The sequence below is a fragment of the Ammospiza nelsoni genome, chromosome 30 (assembly GCF_027579445.1).
Source record: "Ammospiza nelsoni isolate bAmmNel1 chromosome 30, bAmmNel1.pri, whole genome shotgun sequence".
Taxonomy (NCBI): Eukaryota; Metazoa; Chordata; class Aves; order Passeriformes; family Passerellidae; genus Ammospiza; species Ammospiza nelsoni.
Window position 1 is genome coordinate 2,453,277 of NC_080662.1, and position 19,149 is coordinate 2,472,425.

Sequence of the window (19,149 nt, forward strand, 5' to 3'; positions counted from 1 at the left end):
AACACGGGAATTTTCCTAAAACTAAAGCTGCAGCTGCACCGCAGCCCAGCAGTGCTATTTTAAACCAAAACCACCAATTTAAAATAGAAAAAAGTCAGTCCCAGCTGCAGCAGCTCCTCTCTAAACCATCCTCAGAACCCAGATAAAGTCACACCTGAGGGCAATAAAATTTGGATTTGTTCCCATTAAGGTTTCAGAGAAAGCCTTCAATCTTATCTTCGAGAAATGCAGGTTTATCTGCAGCAATTGCTTTGTTCTGTTACTCATTATGGAGGGTTTGCATATCATAATGTCACCACCGAGCATCATTAGCAGATATTTAAATGCTATCTGCCCAAGCTGGTGGGCACAGACACTCCCTGTGGTTTTTGGGAAGTCTGAAGTTCAGGATTCTCCTCCTCTGAGGTTCTTCCACCCCCCAGCAGCAACACAGCAACGTTTTACAGACTCTGTGAGGTTGATAAATGTCCTGACCACATTTATCAAACATTACAGAGGCTAAAAATGAAGATATTTGCTCTGGGGACCCAAACAGCACAATTAATTAAAATTATTTTAAATTTATTATTTTTTATTCATTACTTAAATTCATTGTTATTAATATAATAATATAATTATTTAATTATTAGAATTAAATTATATATTTAATTATATAATTCTAGAATTAATACTATATAAAAGTATAATTTTATATATTTAAAAAATTTATTATTATTTATAAATAATATAATTATTATTTAAATGTATTATTATTAATATAATATAATTATTATTTAATTATATTATTAGAAGTAAATTATATTTAATTATATACATTTATATATAATTATATATTTATTAATATATAAAATATATATTATTATAATTAATTATAACAAATATAATACTTATTTATCATTGTTAATAGAATATAATTATTATTTAATTATATTATTAGAATTAAATTATATATTTAATTATATACATTTATATGTAATTATATATTTAATAATATATTAAAATATATCATAATTAATTATAATGAATATAATTATTATTTAAATTTAATATTAATAATAGAATGTACTTATTATTTAATTATATTATAATTATAGTATATATTTAATTACATACATTTATATATCATTATATATATTTACTAATATAGAAATTATATTATTATAATTAATTATAACTAATATAATTATTATTTAAATTTATTATTATTAATAATAAAAATGTAATTATTTCTCTGATGAAAATTCCCCTCTCAAAACCAGACTGTTTTTGTTTCTAAACCTCTTCCCCAAAGCTCTTTTCCCTGCCCACCTCAGGATAAAAAAAGAGAAGCAAGGCTAAAGCAGCAGGGAAATTCCACCACGGAGCACAAACCCAGGCTGGCACATGTCAGAAAAATCAGAATTACAGGGGCAAAACTGGAGGGCAGCACAGCCAGGAGCCCTCCAAGAGCCTCCAGGTGAACTGTGCCCAAACATCCCCACCTGCAGCTCAGCCAGGCTGCAACACCAATTGTGGCAGAACCTTCTGGAAGCACTCAGGGTCTCGGGTTTTGGTTGATATTTGCTGCCCCAGGATGTGCAGGGTGTCTCTGCTTCAGCCCGTGCAACTGAAGAACGAGTCTGGACTCTTCACTTTTCGGTCTTGAGGTTGTTTATTAATTCTCATCTATAAAATTTTCTCTCTGCCCAGCCGAGATGTGCTCAGCAGGGCAGCCACAGGCACTCTGTGTTGTCCTTTTATACCACAAACTACGTGTAACATATTTACACTTAATTCCCAATACCCATCACCTGTGTTAGACAGTGCACTTCTACTCTAGACCAACCCCAAAGTGCCAACATCACTGCAGAAAATGGAGAACAACAAAAAGAAGAAGAAAGAAAGGCTGGACACACCCAGATTCCTCCATCTTGTCCCCATAAACCCCATACCAAAAATCCTAAAATCTACATTTTCACCCTGTGATCATTTTGTTATTCCATCATTCAAACCTGTGTGACTTTCACATCCTCATACAAAGCTGGCAACTTGCTCCAGGGGCCAAAATCAAATCCCCAGGTGCTCTGGGCTGTGTGCCAGGGTCTCTGAGCCTCCTGACGGGTCCTCAGCAACTCTGGACACCCAGAGGGATGCAATGAGTTCTGACATCAGGGCACAGTTTTTGTCTCTGTTCTGGGGCAGATTTGGCACAATAAAACACCCCCAGGGACCAGGGATGCTTGCAGCCCCAGGGAGCACCATTTAACCCCTCAGGTTGGCAGTTTCTTGCTGAAATAAGGCACAGAAATCACATTTATTGCATTCATCTCCACACCAGCACGTGATTTTTATTCCTCCCTTATATTGCATTTCTGTTACAGTATTTTGTGACAGAACCTTCTGGAAGGACTTGGGACAGTTTTTGTCTCTGTTCTGGGGCAGATTTGGCACAATAAAATTCCCCCAAAGACCAGGGATGCTTGCAGCCCCAGGGAGCACCATTTAACCCCTCAGGTTGGCAGTTTCTTGCTGAAATAAGGCACAGAAATCACATTCATTGCATTCATCTCCACACCAGGAGACTCCACGTGATTTTTATTTCTCCCTTCGATTGCATTTCCGTTACTGTTACAGTATTAAAATGATTAACAAAAAGCATAAAACTGGAACCAAAACCAAGGTGGGGCAGAGTTTCCCCTGCAGCACCCCTGGCCTGGCCCCTGGAACAGGACAAACCCTGCTCTCCTGAGGGAATAATCTGCCTTTCCCAGAGCAGGAAGGCACTCAAGGCATGGCTGCTGGTGAGAATCCTCCAGACAAGTCCTGCTGCTTCACTGGATCACTCCAGGGCAGGTGTGTTTAGATGTCCATGTCAAACTGCTCCTCCTCACCTGCTGGGAGGGACAAAAACCACAGGTGAGGCCCCGAAATTCCACATTAAACAGCAAAGATTGCGGTGGCTGGCAGCTGTGCTTCAGGAATGGGGTAGTCTGGGTTTAAAAGGTGCATTCAGGCAGCAGGGTTGGTGTGAAAATCAGCTTGTGAAGCTGTGCTAAAGGTGTCGCTGCCGGGGGGGGGATGGATCTTTAAATAATGCCCTTTAAATAATCAATTCTTCCCCCTGGATTTCCTTGTAACAACCACACTGAGGACAGAACCCAGCCAGGCACATTTCACAGCCCTTATCCCACAGCCTGACAGCCAGGAGCTGCTCCTGAGGACAGGGATTCTCTGGCCCAGCATTTCAGGGGTGTCCCTTGAGCCATTTCAGGTCACAGCACGGGGCAATCCTGACCCTGGAAAGGTTTTACTTGCAGCAATCACACAACGAGAGCTTTTAGATCTTTATTTTTAGAGAGAGGAGATAAATGCTTCCACTTGGTAGGTTCAGAAATAACCTCAAATAATTTTAAAAACAATTTTTCAAGGCAGCACTGGCTTGTGTTGCTGCAGCAGGGCCTCAGAGAAGTGTCCCTGTCACTAAATGGGGTCAGAAACAGGCAGGAGGAATTTCCCACTCAGGCTGATATTAAAAACCCAAGTAAATCCTGCTCTGAATTGTAACTTGAACCTCCAGCAGCTGCAGCACAGCCCAGCTCAGGGAGAGGCAGCAGCAGCTGCTCCTCTGCTCTGCACAGGGCTCCTGATCCAACAGCAGCTTCCCAAAGGCTGAATTAATGGGAATCCTATCAAATTACACCCCAAAACTGCAAAACTCACGTTGCTGGGGATCAAACAACTGCAAAACCCCGTGACACTGAGCCCACTGAGACTTTCCAAGAAGTTTCTGGAGAATTTCCTGGGAATCTCTTGGCTCCATTCCAGCAGAGCTTCCCAAATGCTGAATTAATGGGAATCCTATCAAATTACACCCCAAAACTGCAAAAGCCACATTGCTGAGGATCAAACAACTGCAAAACCCTGTGACACTGATCCATTGAGACTTTCCAAGAAGTTTCTGGAGAATTTCCTGGCTCCAATGCAGCTCTGGACCTTCTAGGAACCAGCAGAGCTTCCCAAATGCTGAATTAATGGGAATCATCTCAAATTGCACCCCAAAACTGCAAAACTCACGTTGCTGAGGATCAAACAACTGCAAAACCTTTGCTACCCTGTGACACTGAGCCTTTCCAAGAAGCTTCTGGAGAATTTCCTGGGAATCTCCTGGCTCCACTGCAGCTCTGGAACTTCTAGGAACCAGCAGAGCCTCCTAAAGGCGGAATTAATGGGAATCATATTAAATTACACCTAAAACTGCAAAAGCCACATTGCTGAGGATCAAACAACTCCAAAACCTTTGCTACCCTGTGACACTGAGCCTTTCCAAAAAGCTTCTGGAGAATTTCCTGGGAATCTCCTGGCTCCACTGCAGCTCTGGAACTTCTAGGAACCAGCAGAGCTTCCTAAAGGCTGAATTAATGGGAATCATATTAAATTACACCTAAAACTGCAAAAGCCACGTTGCTGAGGATCAAACAACTGCAAAACCCTGTGACACCGAGCCTTTCCAAGAAGTTTCTGGAGAATCTCCTGGCTCCAAAGCAGCTCTGGACCTTCTAGGAGCCAGCAGAGCCCCTCAGAGGCTGTCTGGGCCCTGCTGCCTGCACTCACCTGCACTCACTTTCTCCTCACAGCTCTGCACATGGTGATTTTCCACCTTCAGCTCCTCCACGCTGGGGCTGGTGACTCCTGGAATGTCGGGAAGGTCGGAGGGAGGGGTTTTGGCACCGGGGGAATTGCGGCATTCCATCAGAAACTTCCTGTCATAAATAATCCTGGTACCTGGGGGGACAGCGTTCCATCATTTTTAAATTCCCTTACAGCCCAAAACGCTCAGGGATTGGGTATTTAAGTGGTAAATGTGATGTAGCACTTCAGTTTCCAGAATTCTGGGTCCCTGGGCTCCAAAACCCCTAGAAGCAGCAGATCCAACCCTTCCCACCTTGCCCAAGGTCACAGCAGCCCACAGAGCAAATAGAAAACTGAATTTAATTCCCAGTCATGGCCAGAAATGGGGCTAAAAGCTGCAGGTGGACAGGTGGAATTCCTGCATGGGCACCTCTCTCAGCACAGCAGCACTTACACACACCTTGCTCAGGGTTTACACACGTGGTTAATGCTCCAAAGCTGAACCAGGAACCAGCCAGCTCCAGCCTGCAGGCATGGATTTCTAGGAACAGCACTGAACACCCTGTTCCTTATAAAGGAATTTATGGAAAGTGCTCAAAAACCACAGGCAGAGCAGGGATCCCTCCAAACAGCCCACACAGCCTTAAGCCAGTGTTTGCTTCCCCTTCTGGATCAGGTGTGTCCTGCTCTGCTCCCGTTCCAGCCACAGGGAAAGGGATTTGTCCTTGTGCCCTCCCCAAAAGTGTTAACTAAAGTACACAAGTGTGGGCAAACAGCTCCTGCCACCATCTGTCCTGGCACAAGCAACTCCCTTTGGTCTGAGCACTGTAAATATACAATAAATCCATAAAACAACACGTCCAGCAGCTGTGTTCCTGTGGAGCTCTGCCAGGGAGTTCTCAAAACACCAAAAAACTTCTCACTGGTGATTCTGAACTCCAGTTCTTTCAGGAGGAGGATCCATCCCTACATTTAGCTGGCTGGGAGAGGGGTGTGGAATTCCTGGGAGGAGAGGACAGGGATTGCTGGAAGTGCAGCTCTGTAGCAGCAATGGGAGCTTCCACCTTCCTCCAACAGAGCTCCTGAAAGGCAGGGGGATGTGGCCAGGAGGAGCAGGGCAGGACAGGACACTCAGATGGAGCAGGACAGGACACCAAGATGGAGCAGGACAGGACACCAAGATGGAGCAGGACAGGACACCAAGATGGAGCAGGACAGGACACTCTGATGGAGCAGGACAGGACACTCTGATGGAGAACAGGACACTCAGATGGAGCAGGAGAGGACACTCTGGGCAGGACAGGACACTCAGATGGAGAACAGGACACTCAGATAGAGCAGGACAGGATGCTCGGGGCAGGACAGGACACCCAGATGGAGCAGGAGAGGACACTCTGGGCAGGACAGGACACTCAGATGGAGAACAGGACACTCAGATGGAACATGACAGGAACACTCAGAGCAGGACACCCTGGGCAGGACAGGACACCCAGATGGAGCAGGACAGGACACCCAGGTGGGGCAGGACAGGACAGGACAGGACACTCAGAGCAGGACAGGACACCCAGATGGAGCAGGACAGGACAGGACAGGACACTCAGATGGAGCAGGATACAACACCCTGATAGAGCAGGACAGGACAGGACAGGACAGGACACCCAGATGGAGCAGGACAGGACACCCAGATGGAGCAGGACAGGACACCCAGCCCAGGCTGTCACCAAGAGGCTCCTGCACCCACCCAGACCCACATTCCCCACAGCTCTGGGTGCTGCCAGGGCATGTTTAGCAGCAAAACCCACACTCCACGGGATGCTGTGCCCCCTGAGAGCCCCACAGGACAGACACACAGCCCCGTGGCTCTGTCCCCCAGCAGCTCTGAGTCCCTTCTCCCTTCAGCACCACAGCAGGGCTGGGCAGCACGGTGTCCCCAACATGGTGTCCCCAACACGGTCAGCCCCGGGCACTGCCAGGTGGGCACACCCCGGCCAGCTTCTCCTCCTGCTCCAAACACGCAGGAGACAAAGGGCTGCCAGCCCTGGAGGGCTCATTACCGCACGCTGCTAATCGCCCATTTAATTTCTGCCGCGCTAATTGCTCATCTCATTTCTGCTGTGCTAATTGCTCATTTCATTTCATTTCATTTCATTTCATTTCATTTCATTTCATTTCATTTCATTTCTGCTGCATTACTCAGGGTTGGGGAAGGCTCCCACAGGTGCTGCTGGAGCCTTCAGCAATTCGCTGCTTCCAGAGGAGGGAAAACACGTCCAAAACAGCCCCAAACCCGGCCAAAACCACCCCAAACACGACCAGAACAACCCCAAACACGACCAGAACAACCCCAAACTCGACCAAAACCATCCCAAACCCGGCCAAAACCACCCCAAACCCGGCCAAAACAACCCCAAACACGACCAGAACAACCCCAAACCCGACCAGAACAACCCCAAACTCGACCAAAACCATCCCAAACCCGGCCAAAACCACCCCAAACCTGGCCAAAACAACCCCAAACACGACCAGAACAACCCCAAACCCGACCAGAACAACCCCAAACTCGGCCAAAACCACCCCAAACACGACCAACACCACCCCAAAAGCGACCAAAACCACCCCAAGCTCGGCCAAAACCACCCCAAACCCGGCCAACACCACCCCAAACCCGACCAGAACAACCCCAAACCCGACCAGAACAACCCCAAACCCGACCAGAACAACCCCAAACTCGACCAGAACAACCCCAAACTCGACCAAAACCATCCCAAACCCGGCCAAAACCACCCCAAACCCGGCCAACACCACCCCAAACACGACCAGAACAACCCCAAACCCGACCAAAACAACCCCAAACTCGGCCAAAACCACCCCAAACCCGGCCAACACCACCCCAAACGCGACCAGAACAACCCCAAACTCGGCCAAAACCACCCCAAACACGACCAACACCACCCCAAAAGCGACCAAAACCACCCCAAGCTCGGCCAAAACCACCCCAAACCCGGCCAACACCACCCCAAACACGACCAGAACAACCCCAAACCCGGCCAAACCCACCCCAAACCCGGCTGTTCTGCACACGTGAATCAGCAGTGTCACTTCCCCTTCTCCCCTTGCCATTTAACCCCTCAAATCCTGCGGGACAACAACCCCTCCATGCCCTCCCAAGGTTTGTTTTTCTGCCTTCACCATTCCTGGTGCTACACCCGCCTGGATAGGGAGGCAAAGGGGAGATTCTACAAGGTGTGGGGGAAAAAAAATCACCCCAAAATCACCCCAAAACCCGGCTTGGGGGCAGCAGAGACGGCTGGAATCCCCTACACTGACCTTGTGCCACCACCTGGAGCTGGGGCTGCTTCTCTGGGGGCCAAAATGGCAAAAATGGAGGGATGGGGACACAAAACTGGCAAGGAGGGATGGGGACACAAAACTGGCAAAAATGGAGGGATGGGGACGCAAAACTGGCAAAAATGGAGGGATGGGGACACAAAACTGGCAAGGAGGGATGGGGACACAAAACTGGCAAAAATGGAGGGATGGGGACACAAAACTGCCAAGGAAAGATGGGGACACACAAGTGCCAAGGAGAGATGGTGACACTGAACTTCTCTGATAGAGGAACCCTTGGCAAAATCAGTTTATTACTCTTGGGGACACAAAACCTCTCTGATAGAGGAACCCTTGGCATAATCAGTTTATTACTTTACTTAAGGACAAGTCCCTACAGGAGGTTCCTCTCCTGGCCGGCAAAAAGGGAAGGAGCCCATGGCGCGTTTGCAGCTCCAGAATTTGGAGCGGTGTGGGGTTAGAAATAAAGAAATAAAAAAATAAATAAAGAAAGAAAAAAAGCCCCCAGGCTTTGCTGGCTGCCAGGGAAAACAGCAAATATTGGAGATTACAATTAATCAGTAACCACGCGGAGGCCAAAGCTGCTCCCTGCGAGGTTCCCCCAAACCCGCACCGAGCCCCGGTACCGGGCGGGAGCTCCCGGTTCCTATCTCGGGACAGGACGGGAGCGCTCCCTGCCCCTTGCTGGAACCGAGCCCTCCCTCCCGCGCTGTCCCGGCGCTCACCGCCCGGCGTGGTCCCGAACACGGTGCCCCCCGGTGTGGTGCTGTAGTCGCCGGGCGGCAGCGGGGCCCCGTCGGGCAGGGCGAGGCATTTCCCGGGGCCCGGGATGTCACGGCTGGGCGTCTGCCCGTGGCAGCAGCGGCCCGACATGACCGGACCGGGACGGGACGGGACCGCGACAGGGACCGGGAGCGGCACCAGCGCCGCCGCCGCCCGCCCGCCGCTTCCGGCCCGGGCCACGCCCCTTCCGCCGCGGGAACGGGAACGGCACCGGGCGGGTCGCAGGGTGGGCGGGGCCTACACGGGAGTGGGCGCGGTTCAATGCAAAGGGGCGGAGTTATGCTAATGAAGTGTCCTGATACGGGGGCGGGGCTTAGCCCGGACAGGGGTGGGGCTTAGCGCTAAATGGGCGGGGTCTGGGCGGGACCCCCCTTTTCTCCCTTTTTCTCCCAATTTTTCCGTTTTTTTCCCTTTTTCTCCCCCTTTTTCCCCCCTCCCTCCCGTTTCTCCTCCTTTTCTCCCACTTTCTCCCTTTTCCTCCATTTTTTCCCTCCTTTTCCTACCTTTTCCTTCATTTTCCCCCCTTTTTCTCCCACTTTCTCCCCTTTTCTCCCGTTTCCTCCCGTTTCCTCCCATTTCCTCCCCTTTTCCTTGATTTATTATTTTATGATATTAATATTATATAATATTATATAATATTATATAATATTATATAATATTATATAATATTATATAATATTATATAATATTATATTATATTATATTATATTATATTATATTATATTATATTACGTTATATCACGTTATATCACATTATATCACATTATATCACATTATATTATATTATATTATATTATATTATATTATATTATATTATATTATATTATATTATAGTATATTATAGTACATTATAGTACATTATAGTACATTATATTTTATTTTATTGTACTATACTATACTATACTATACTATACTATACTATACTATACTATACTATACTATACTATACTATACTATACTATATTAATGGTAGACTAAAGCTATACTAAAGAATAGAGAAAGGATACATACAGAAGGCTACAAAAAATGACAATTAAATCTCATGCCTGCTTCCGGAGCCCCGACACAGCCTGACCGTGATTGCTCATTAAGCCAAAGCAATTCACATGAAACCAATCAGACCAGCGATCTCCAACCACATTCCAAAGCAGCAAAACACAGGAGAAGCAATCGGATAATGTTGTTTTCCTTTTTCTCCGAGGCTTCTCAGCTTCCCAGGAGGAGAAATCCCGGGGAAGGGATTTTTCAGGAATGATGCCTGTGACAGCACACAGCTCCAACAGATGGAGCTCGGCAGCCGCGCTCAGCTCCGGACCCAGCCTGGGGCCGAACTCCTCCCGCGGGGAGCTCTGAGCGTTTTTGGGGCAGCATTTGGGCGTGCAGGGCAGCGCTGCGCTGCCAGGGGATGGACAGGGCTGTTCCTGCCCCCCAACTCCCGTGGGACCCCCCGGCAGGCTGCGGTGACCCCAAGAACCCCCGGTGCCAGGCAGGCAGCCCTGTGCCAGCTGCTGGATGCATTAGCGGGCACTGGGGCAGGAAAACAACATTTCCTGCATGCAATGACATCAGCAGTGACCCCCAGCCCAGAGAGGCGGCCGCTGCCATTTCCTCCTCCTCCTCCTCCTCCAGAATGGACCCTGGTGGGGTCAGGGACTGGGGAAGGTCAGGGTGACACCCTGCCACTGTGTCACCCTCCCATGTCGGGATCTTTAGCTGCTCACAGCGACCCCGAGATATGTTACAGTCTCTTTTCCCAGCCCAGCAGTTGAAGATGGAATCAGAGCTCTTCATTTCTCTTCTCAAGGTTGTTTATTTTGTCTTATCTATAAAATTCTTTCTCCTGCCCTGCCCAGGTCCGTCCAGCAGGACAAGTTCCAGGCACTCTGCCTGCCCCAGGGCGGTGTTATTTTTTATACTAAAACCTACGTGTACAATATTTACAATTACTTCCCAATATTTACAATTTATTACTTTACAATATTTACAATTACTTTCCAATATTTACAATTTATTACTTCGCATTATTTACAATTACTTCCCAACACCTATCACCTGTGTTAGACAGTGAGCTTCTACTCTAAACCCATCTGTCAGTGCCACCATCACAGCAGAAGGTGGAGGCCAAGAAGAAGAAGGAGAAAGGCTGGACACGCTCAGATCTCTCCATCTTGCCTGAATCCCCATTCTAAAAACCCCAAAATCTACTTTTTCACCTTGTGATAAATTCACTATCATTCTCCTTAAATTGTCATGGCCTGCAGATCTTCATCTAAGGTTGGTAACTTGCTCCATGGGTCATAATCAAACCCACACGGGCATTCATTCTGGGCTCTGTGCCAGGGTCTCTGAGCCCCCTGGCAGGGGTCTTGGCAGTCCAGGACAGCCAGAGGGATTACAGGGGTTACAGGGTGTTCCTCTCCAGGGCATTTTATCTGCCCATTCTGCCGGGATTCCTTTGTCATCCTCATGTGATGCACAGTTATCACATTATTGCCTTCTAAATCGGGAGCAGAAGTGCTCTCCGAGGTGTCGGCTCTCCTCCAGCACTGCCTTTGCTCCTGACCTGGGCTGGATCCCTGTGAGCTGAGCAGGGCTGGGTTTGGGGCAGGGCTCGCTCCTCTGGCAGGTCCTGGGGGAGAAAATGTGTTTTATAAGCCATGAACTGCTCCTATCCCATGGTGTGGGAGCAATCCTGGGGGAGAAAATGTATTTTATAAATAATGAAATGCCCCTGCCTATGGCGTGAGAGTGGTTCTGGGGGAGAAAATGTTTTTTATAAGACACGAGATGCCCCTGTCCCTGGTGTGAGAGTGGTCCTGGGGGTTTATAAGCCATGAAATGCCCCTGTCAATGGTGTGAGAGCAATCCTGGGGAAGAAAATGTGTTTTATAAGGCATGAAATGCCCTTGTCCCTGGTGTGAGAGGGGTCCTGGGGTTGAAAATGTGTTTTATAAATCATGAAATGCCCCTGCCTATGGTGTGAGAGCAATCCTGGGGGAGAAAATGTGTTTTCTAAGCCATGAAATGCCCCTGCCTATGGTGTGAGAGTGGTTCTGGGGGAGAAAATGTGTTTTATAAGGCATGAAATGCCTCTGTCCCTGGTGTGAGAGTGATCCTGGGGGAGAAAATGTGTTTTCTAAGCCATGAACTGCTCCTATCCCATGGTCATGGGGGAGAAAATGTGTTTTATAACTCATGAAATGCCCCTGCCTATGGTGTGAGAGTGGTTCTGGGGGAGAAAAATGTGTTTTCTAAGCCATGAAATGCCTCTGTCCCTGGTGTGAGAGTGATCCTGGGGGAGAAAACGTTTTATAAGCCATGAAATGCCCCTGCCTATAGTATGAGAGTAGACTTGGGGGAGAAAATGTGTTTTCTAAGCCATGAAATGCCCCTGCCCCTGGTGTGAGAGCAATCCTGGCGGTTTCTAAGCCATGAAATGCCCCTGTCAATGGTGTGAGAGCAATCCTGGGGGTTTCTAAGCCATGAAATGCCCCTGTCAATGGTGTGAGAGCAATCCTGGGGCTTTCTAAGCCATGAAATGCCCCTGCCCCTGGTGCGAGAGCAATCCTGGGGCTTTCTAAGCCATGAAATGCCCCTGCCCCTGGTGCGAGAGCAATCCTGGCGGTTTCTAAGCCATGAAATGCCCCTGTCAATGGTGTGAGAGCAATCCTGGGGCTTTCTAAGCCATGAAATGCCCCAGCCCCTGGTGCGAGAGCAATCCTGGCGGTTTCTAAGCCATGAAATGCCCCTGCCCCTGGTGTGGAGCGGGAGGATGGTGGCACTGAGGATGTCCCGCTGTTTACATTCCCCTCCGATCGCGGCTGCCGATAAGGACAGTCATCCCCGAGGGCTGCTCGTCCAGATAAAGGCTGCCCCATAAACAAACCCATCCTGCCTTTGGGATGGGCATCTCCGCTGGCCCTGAGCAGGAAACCCTGCCTGGGATGGCTCTGGCGTTGCTGGGGGTGCTCAGCACCCCAAAACGCAGCACTGGGATGGAAACATCCTCTGTGGCACGGGATTCACCGTGGCACCCTGTAGGAGCAATGGGGGCAGGATGGTGGGGACGGAGGGAGATGAGAGATGTTTGAAGCCAGGTGGTGGAATTTGGGGTTTATTGCAAAGGGCCCTGCTGGGAGCTGCCAGGCACAGCTCAGAGCAGGGCTGAGAGAGAGAAAGAGAGGTAAAGAGAGGGGTAAAGAGGATGAGAGAGTGAGGTTCCCATTATAATACAAGAAATCTTCTTCTGGTCATGGAATTTGGGGTTTATTGCAAAGGGCCAAGTGCAGGGACCTGTTTGGAGCTGCAGCCACAGCTCAGAGCAGGCCCAAAGATGGAGAGAGAGGTAAAGAGAGAGAAGGAAAGAGCGTGGTAAAGGGGATGAGAGAGTAAAAGAGAGGATCAGAGGGCAAGGTTCCTGTTCCAATACAATAAATCTTCTGGTCATGGAATTTGGGGTTTATTGCAAAGGGCCAAGTGCAGGGCCCTGCTGGGAGCTGCCAGGCACAGCTCAGAGCAGGGCTGAGAGAGGAGAGGGGGAGAGAGGATGAGAGACTGAGGTTCCCATTCCAATACAATAAATCTTCTGTGCTGAATATTCTGATTCTCACTAACCAATCTAGTGCAAGATACAAATCCTACAGCATTTACATACAGCCCATAAGAACCATTACATTACCATCCTGTGTTACATTTTAAACCCTACAAACTCCTCTTTGGGCCCTTCTGCCAAGCTGTAGGGTCTGCTCTGAGCCTTGGAGCTGTCTGCAAGCAGAGGGTGTTGTTCCATCAAAAGGGGATCACCTTCAGCCAGCCACACCATTGTTTTCCAGTTGTTCAGTAACTGAGGGATCTCAAAGCTTGCTTTCATTTCCATCTCGCTTATAGTTTCCATATTCTCAAAATCTTTTGCCAGGCAATCATATTTATAAGGCTTTCCTGTTCCATCTTCCCCAACAGTACCCATGGCCAGAGCCACAAGGGGAGTATTTGACTCTTCCTCCTCCTCTTCCTCCTTCTCCTCCTTGTTTTTGCTGCTTTTCCTCCCTGCAGACATGGGGCTGGAAGCAAGCACAGCCTGGAGGGGGCAAGGGGAGATGTGCCACATGGATGCTCCTTTTTCCCTCAGAAAGCCTTCCCTGACAGCTCAGCTCTCTCTGAGGTCATTCCTTTTGTTGTTTTTTCTCGGTATTTCCCACACTTTTTGTGAAATCCGGGTCCATGTTATTGCAAACTTCTCCCTCCTTCCCTCCCCTCACCCCAGTTTGCTTTAGCAACAGCTGGAGGAAAACCAGAAACAAGGGGAAAAGGAGCTGTGCAAACATCTGTAAAGCCTTTGTGGTCCTCAAGGCAGCACGAGGACTCTCAGCAGCTGGAGGGACCTGTCAGAAATGGAACCTGCAAGCTTTGCTAAAAATGGCAGAAATTGGGAATAACAGCTACAGGCACTGCCCCGCTGCTTGTCACAGGAAAGCAATACAAGGAAAAAAACAGCTTTACTACGATTTATTTTTTTAATTTGGAACTTATTGCTCAGGGATCTGGGGGGCAGGAGCAGGAGCTGGGCTTGCCCTTGGCACTGGCTGGGTTTCAGGAGCTCGCTGCCCCTTTCCCTCATTCTCCCCGTGCTGCTGTGGCCCTGCTGGTGCCTCTTTCACCACCAGCAGGAGCTCCCAGGAGCTTCACTGGAAAACAGGATGTGCGTGCTGGAGACGTGGGAGCCCCTGGGGTGCCAGGCTGGGGTGGCACAGGGATCTTATGGAGGGGTTCGACAGCTGGTTTGCAAAGTTTCGTCCATGAAATAAATAATAATTGATGATTTTTGAGTGTATTTACAGCAAAGAAGCAAATAAAGTTGTTAGCATAGAAGCGGAGTAGAAAAGAAGTTGAATTCATAGAAGAAATAATAATTTTTTTGAGTGTATTTACAGCAAAGAAGAAAATATAGTTGTTAACACACAAACAGATTAGAAAAGAAGTCGAATTAATAGAAGAAATAATAATTAATGATTTTTGAGTATATTTACAGCAAAGAAGCAAATAAAGTTGTTAGCATAGAAGCAGAGCAGAAAAGAAGTTGAGTTAAAAGAAGAAATAATAATTATTTTTGAGTGTATTTACAGCAAAGAAGAAAATATAGTTGTTGACACATAAGCAGATTAGAAGTCGAATTAATAGAAGAAATAATAATTAATGATTTTTGAGTATATTTACAGCAAAGAAGCAAATAAAGTTGTTAGCATAGAAGCAGATTAGAAAAGAAGTTGAATTCATAGAAGAAATAATTTTTTGAGTGTATTTACAGCAAAGAAGAAAATAAACTTGTCAGCATAGAAGCAGATTAGAAAAGAAGTCAAATTAATAGAAGAAATAATTATTGACGATTTTTGAGTGTATTTACGGCAAAGAAGGAAATAAAGTTGTTAGCATAGAAGCAGATTAGAAAAGATACATGAAAACTTTTATAACCTGAATTACGGGCATAAGTAAATGTGTATAGATGCTTTATTAAATTTGTGTAAAATTTTTATTTATATTTTATTAACGCTAATCACTTTACACTAATAAATATAATATTATATATAATATTATAGAATTGATTATACATACTTGATTATTATATAATTGATAACTTAAGATTATGCTAGAATATAAGAATAATATAATTTGTTAAGAATATATAAGCTAAAAAACACAGAAAATAAAAACAGTTTTGATTCTTAAACCCTAATCATAATGACAGGATTGTCCCACTGGGTGATGGGGCAGGGGAGGTTCTGGATGTGCAGCAGGGTGTGAAGCACCCCAAAACCACAGCACAGCCCCTGCCTGAGCCCTGGAAATGTGGGATACAAACTGTCTGTGGGATATTTGCCTCGGGATATTGAGCATGCCTGTGAAACAGCACATTTTTATCATTTTTTTTTCTTCTGGCCCAGGGATTTTTTCCCTTCCGTGCCCGCCTTTGCCAGGGGAGGAGGGTTTGTGTGGGGCTCTGAGTTTATGTGGAGCTTCCTGCAGGGCTTCCTGGGACAGGCAGTACCCAGGGGTGAGAGCTCCATCACAGCCTGTTTATGTGCTGACAAGGAAATGTGGTGACAGAGAATCCCAAACAACTTCAAAGCGAGATTGGCGCAGCTGATACGGGAAGCATTCTGAAAATCCAGGGGAGTGTGCCGCTGCTGTGGGGACACGGCTGGGGCAGGGCCATTCCCAGAGCCCAGCCTGGCCCTGTGCCCACCCCAGCCAGCCCAGAGCTCCCTCCCCAGGCAGGGAATTTGGGTGAAGTCGTTCTCCTTTCTCCTTGGCATCTCCTCAGGCAGAGGAAGAGCATCCCACAGCCTTCATCCCTGTGCTGTGCTGTCCCCAGGTGTCCCCCCTTGGCATGGGCAGGTGAAACACCCTGAGGGTGACGCTTTGGTGCCATCACCTGCTGCGCTGGGCTGGCTGTGGAGCCTGTGCTGGGATGGGTATCACTGGCCAAGGGTCTCTGTACAAATCACAAACAGGACAGGACTGCTGGGAATGTGCCTTGAGCTGTTTGATTTTCCAGCATCACTCTCATTCCATGGTTATGACAATGGGAAGATGCCATCAGCTCACATCCCAGCCAGCAGACCAAGAACTTAATGTTACAACTCATTTTATAAGTTTTTTGACCAATCACACAAAGCAAAAGCACATTGACAGTAGTTCCATCCAACCACTATAAGCACAGGTACCTTTGGTTAAACAATGCTTGCTTATTTCAAATACAATCCCTGAGCTCCATTATTAAGCTTCAAACTTCCTAATATCTCACTAGATAAACTTTTCTGTAGCTTAGGGAGTTATTCTAGACAAACATTAATACTCAGATCATTGTTCTATTTGTCCTTGCTTTTCTACTTTTTAAATAATTTTTCTGCCAACAAATCCATGTACAAATCAAGGACAGGACAGGACTGCAGGGGAAGGTGTATTGAGGTGCTTTATTTTCCAGCATCACTCCCATTCCATGGTTATGACAGTGGGAAGATGCCAGCAGCTCACATCTCAGCCAGCAGACCAAGATTTTAATGTTACAACTCACTTTATAAGTTTTTTGACCAATCACACAAAGCAAAAGCACATTGACAGTATTTATATCTGTATAGTATATATTCTATATTGACAGTAGTTCCATCCAACCACTATAAGCACAGGTACCTTTGGTTAAACAATGCTTGCTTATTTCAAATATAATCCCTGCTTGTGAGCCTTAAAACACAATGCACAGAGCTCCATTATTAAGCTTAGAACTGCCTAATATCTCACTAGATAAACTTTTCTGCAGCTTAGAGAGTTATTCTAGACAAGCATTAATACACAGACCATTGTTCTATTTGTACTTGCTTTTCTACAGTTTAAATAATTTTTCTGCTGACCAATCTCATGGCTGCTGCTCAGCTCTGCTCACAGTTCTGCTGCCTCTGAGGCCTTTTGCAGCTTTCCCAAAACCCTCTGATTTATGGATTCCCACAATGGGAGGCTGAGGAAGATGAGGCAGAGGGGGCTCTGGTGGTGTCCCCACAGCTGGTGTGGCCAGGAGCAGTGGCAGCACAGTGACTCCAGCGTGTGATGGGTTTATCTCGTGCCCTGTACCAGCCACATGCCAGGGAGGCAGCGAGTTCTCAGCTATAAAAAGCTTTTGTTTTATCCATAGCTCTCACCCCTCACTCTGTGTGACCAAGCAGAGCCCGTGTGCCCTCAGATGTGTCTGGGATCAGCTCAGGCATCTGTTTCCTCTCTCCAAACACATCCCTGGGCACCAGGAACTCCATGTGCTGCCCAGCCAGGAGATGTTTGCTCCCTGCTCTCCCCAGGCAGGGATCTCCCCTAATTAATTCCAATTCTCTGTGTGTAAAACTTATTTTTAAATACCCATTGTTCATCCTCCAGCAACAGCCAAAGGAGCTGCTCTGATCCGTGGCGTAAACAGATTTTCCCAGAGTTTTCTAAACAACCCTTGACCCCTTGGCTTCCTGTGGCCTTTTGCCAGGCTGGCTCTGCCTCCCCCAGGTAGAGCCAGGCCAGAGGTCCTGGCAGGGATGGGAGAGGGGAGAGGATCCTTCTCCTGGATGGGAGAGGGGAGAGAATGCTTCTCCTGGATGGGAAAGGGGAGAGGATCCTTCTCCTGGATGGGAAAGGGGAGAGGATCCTTCTTCTGGATGGGAAAGGGGAGAGGATCCTTCTCCTGGATGGGAAAGGGGAGAGGATTCTTCTCCTGGATGGGAAAGGGGAGAGGATCCTTCTCCTGGATGGGAGAGGGAAGAAAGAGAATCCTTCTCCTGGTGTCTCCATTCCTTGGAGCAAAGCTCTGGAGCAGCAGGGATGGGGGTGAGGGCTGGGTGAGCTCTGTGCTTCAGCTTTTCCAGCTGGAAAAGTGGGACAAAGATCCAGAACCACGTTAATTCCCCAGGGCTGAGGAAACCCTGAGAATGTCCCTTCCCCTCCCCAGCCCTGCCTGATCCTCTGAGATGCAGAGAGAAGCGTCAGAATGAGGGGCTGGATGTCTGTCTGTCTGTCCTGGGCTGGGAAAGGGAAGAGGATGCTTCTCCTGGTGTCTCCATTCCTTGAATCAAAGCTCTGGAGCAGCAGGGATGGGGGTGAGAGCTGGTGAGACCCAGCACCTTTGTGCTTCAGCTTTTCCAGCTGGAAAAGTGGGACAAAGATCCAGAACCAAAGCCTGGGAATGCAGGGGGAGGAAGGTGCAATGCCAGAGGGGCTGTGTGCAGGAAAACAGGCTGGAAAATCAGGCTGGAAAATCCCTGGGGATGGGTCTGGCAGCTCCTTGGGGGTCTGGGGGCCAGCACAGAGCCTGGGACAGCTGGGGATGCCAGGGAAGGGGAGGCAGGGATGGAAAAGGAGGCGAGGATGGGAAGCCAGCAGCCCCTTTGGTGACTCCTCAGAGCCCTCATCACCCAAGGACATTCAAAAAAGGGACATTCAAAGCAGGACAGGCGCTCCTGCTTTGCTCTCAGACCCAAAAATGTGAGTGTGACCCGGAGCTGCATGTGCAAGGATGACACACGACAGCGTCTCTGCCCCTGTGTGTGTGCCAGGGGCACAAATTCAGCAATTCCCAGCTCATTCCCAGGCAGCAGAGAGCTGGGAGCTGAGTGAGATTGAATCAACCCTTTGGCTGAAGGCTCTGAAAATCCAAAACAGCCTTGTAAAGATGAAGCTTGTAAAAGCAGGGCTCTGCTTTCGTAGCTCATGAATGGGAAGGAATGCCAGCCAGATCGTTTTTACACATGTTTTTTCCGTCTTTGTCAACATTCCCCCATTTGGCTGGAACTTCAAACCGCCCCGTTTGGAGACTGCCTGTCTTAGAAGTTGCAGGATTTGGATAAATAAATAACTGATAGGGAATGATCCACTCTGGAGCCT

At 47.7% G+C, this 19,149-nt stretch overlaps 1 protein-coding gene across 2 annotated transcripts; it reads right to left on the reverse strand.

Moving 5' to 3' along the window:
- Window positions 1-2,536: 2,536 nt before the first annotated feature.
- Window positions 2,537-8,918, reverse strand: EIF4EBP1 (eukaryotic translation initiation factor 4E binding protein 1). 2 transcript variants are annotated; one of them, XM_059490820.1, is made up of 3 exons: window positions 8,682-8,918; window positions 4,591-4,761; window positions 2,537-2,870 (listed from the first exon to the last, which is right to left on the reverse strand). In XM_059490820.1, the coding sequence occupies exons 1-3, from the start codon at window positions 8,827-8,829 to the stop codon at window positions 2,839-2,841; spliced, it is 351 nt and encodes a 116-aa protein (XP_059346803.1). In that variant the 5' UTR covers window positions 8,830-8,918; the 3' UTR covers window positions 2,537-2,838. The 2 variants fall into 2 exon arrangements, with proteins under 2 accessions (XP_059346803.1, XP_059346802.1); XM_059490819.1 differs by having other exon boundaries at window positions 2,537-2,873.
- Between the last annotated feature and the right edge of the window lie 10,231 nt (window positions 8,919-19,149).

What these genes read in the sequence shown, in the direction of transcription:
- EIF4EBP1 (XM_059490819.1), bottom strand. Translation starts at nt 8,829, where the DNA reads ATGTCGGGCCGCTGCTGCCACGGGCAGACGCCCAGCCGTGACATCCCG. An exon ending in GTTCGGGACCACGCCGGGCG is followed by an intron (nt 4,762 to 8,681) that starts GTGAGCGCCGGG and finishes CTGTCCCCCCAG; the next exon opens with GTACCAGGATTATTTATGAC. An exon ending in TGAGGAGAAAGTGAGTGCAG is followed by an intron (nt 2,874 to 4,590) that starts GTGAGTGCAGGC and finishes TGTCCCTCCCAG; the next exon opens with CAGGTGAGGAGGAGCAGTTT.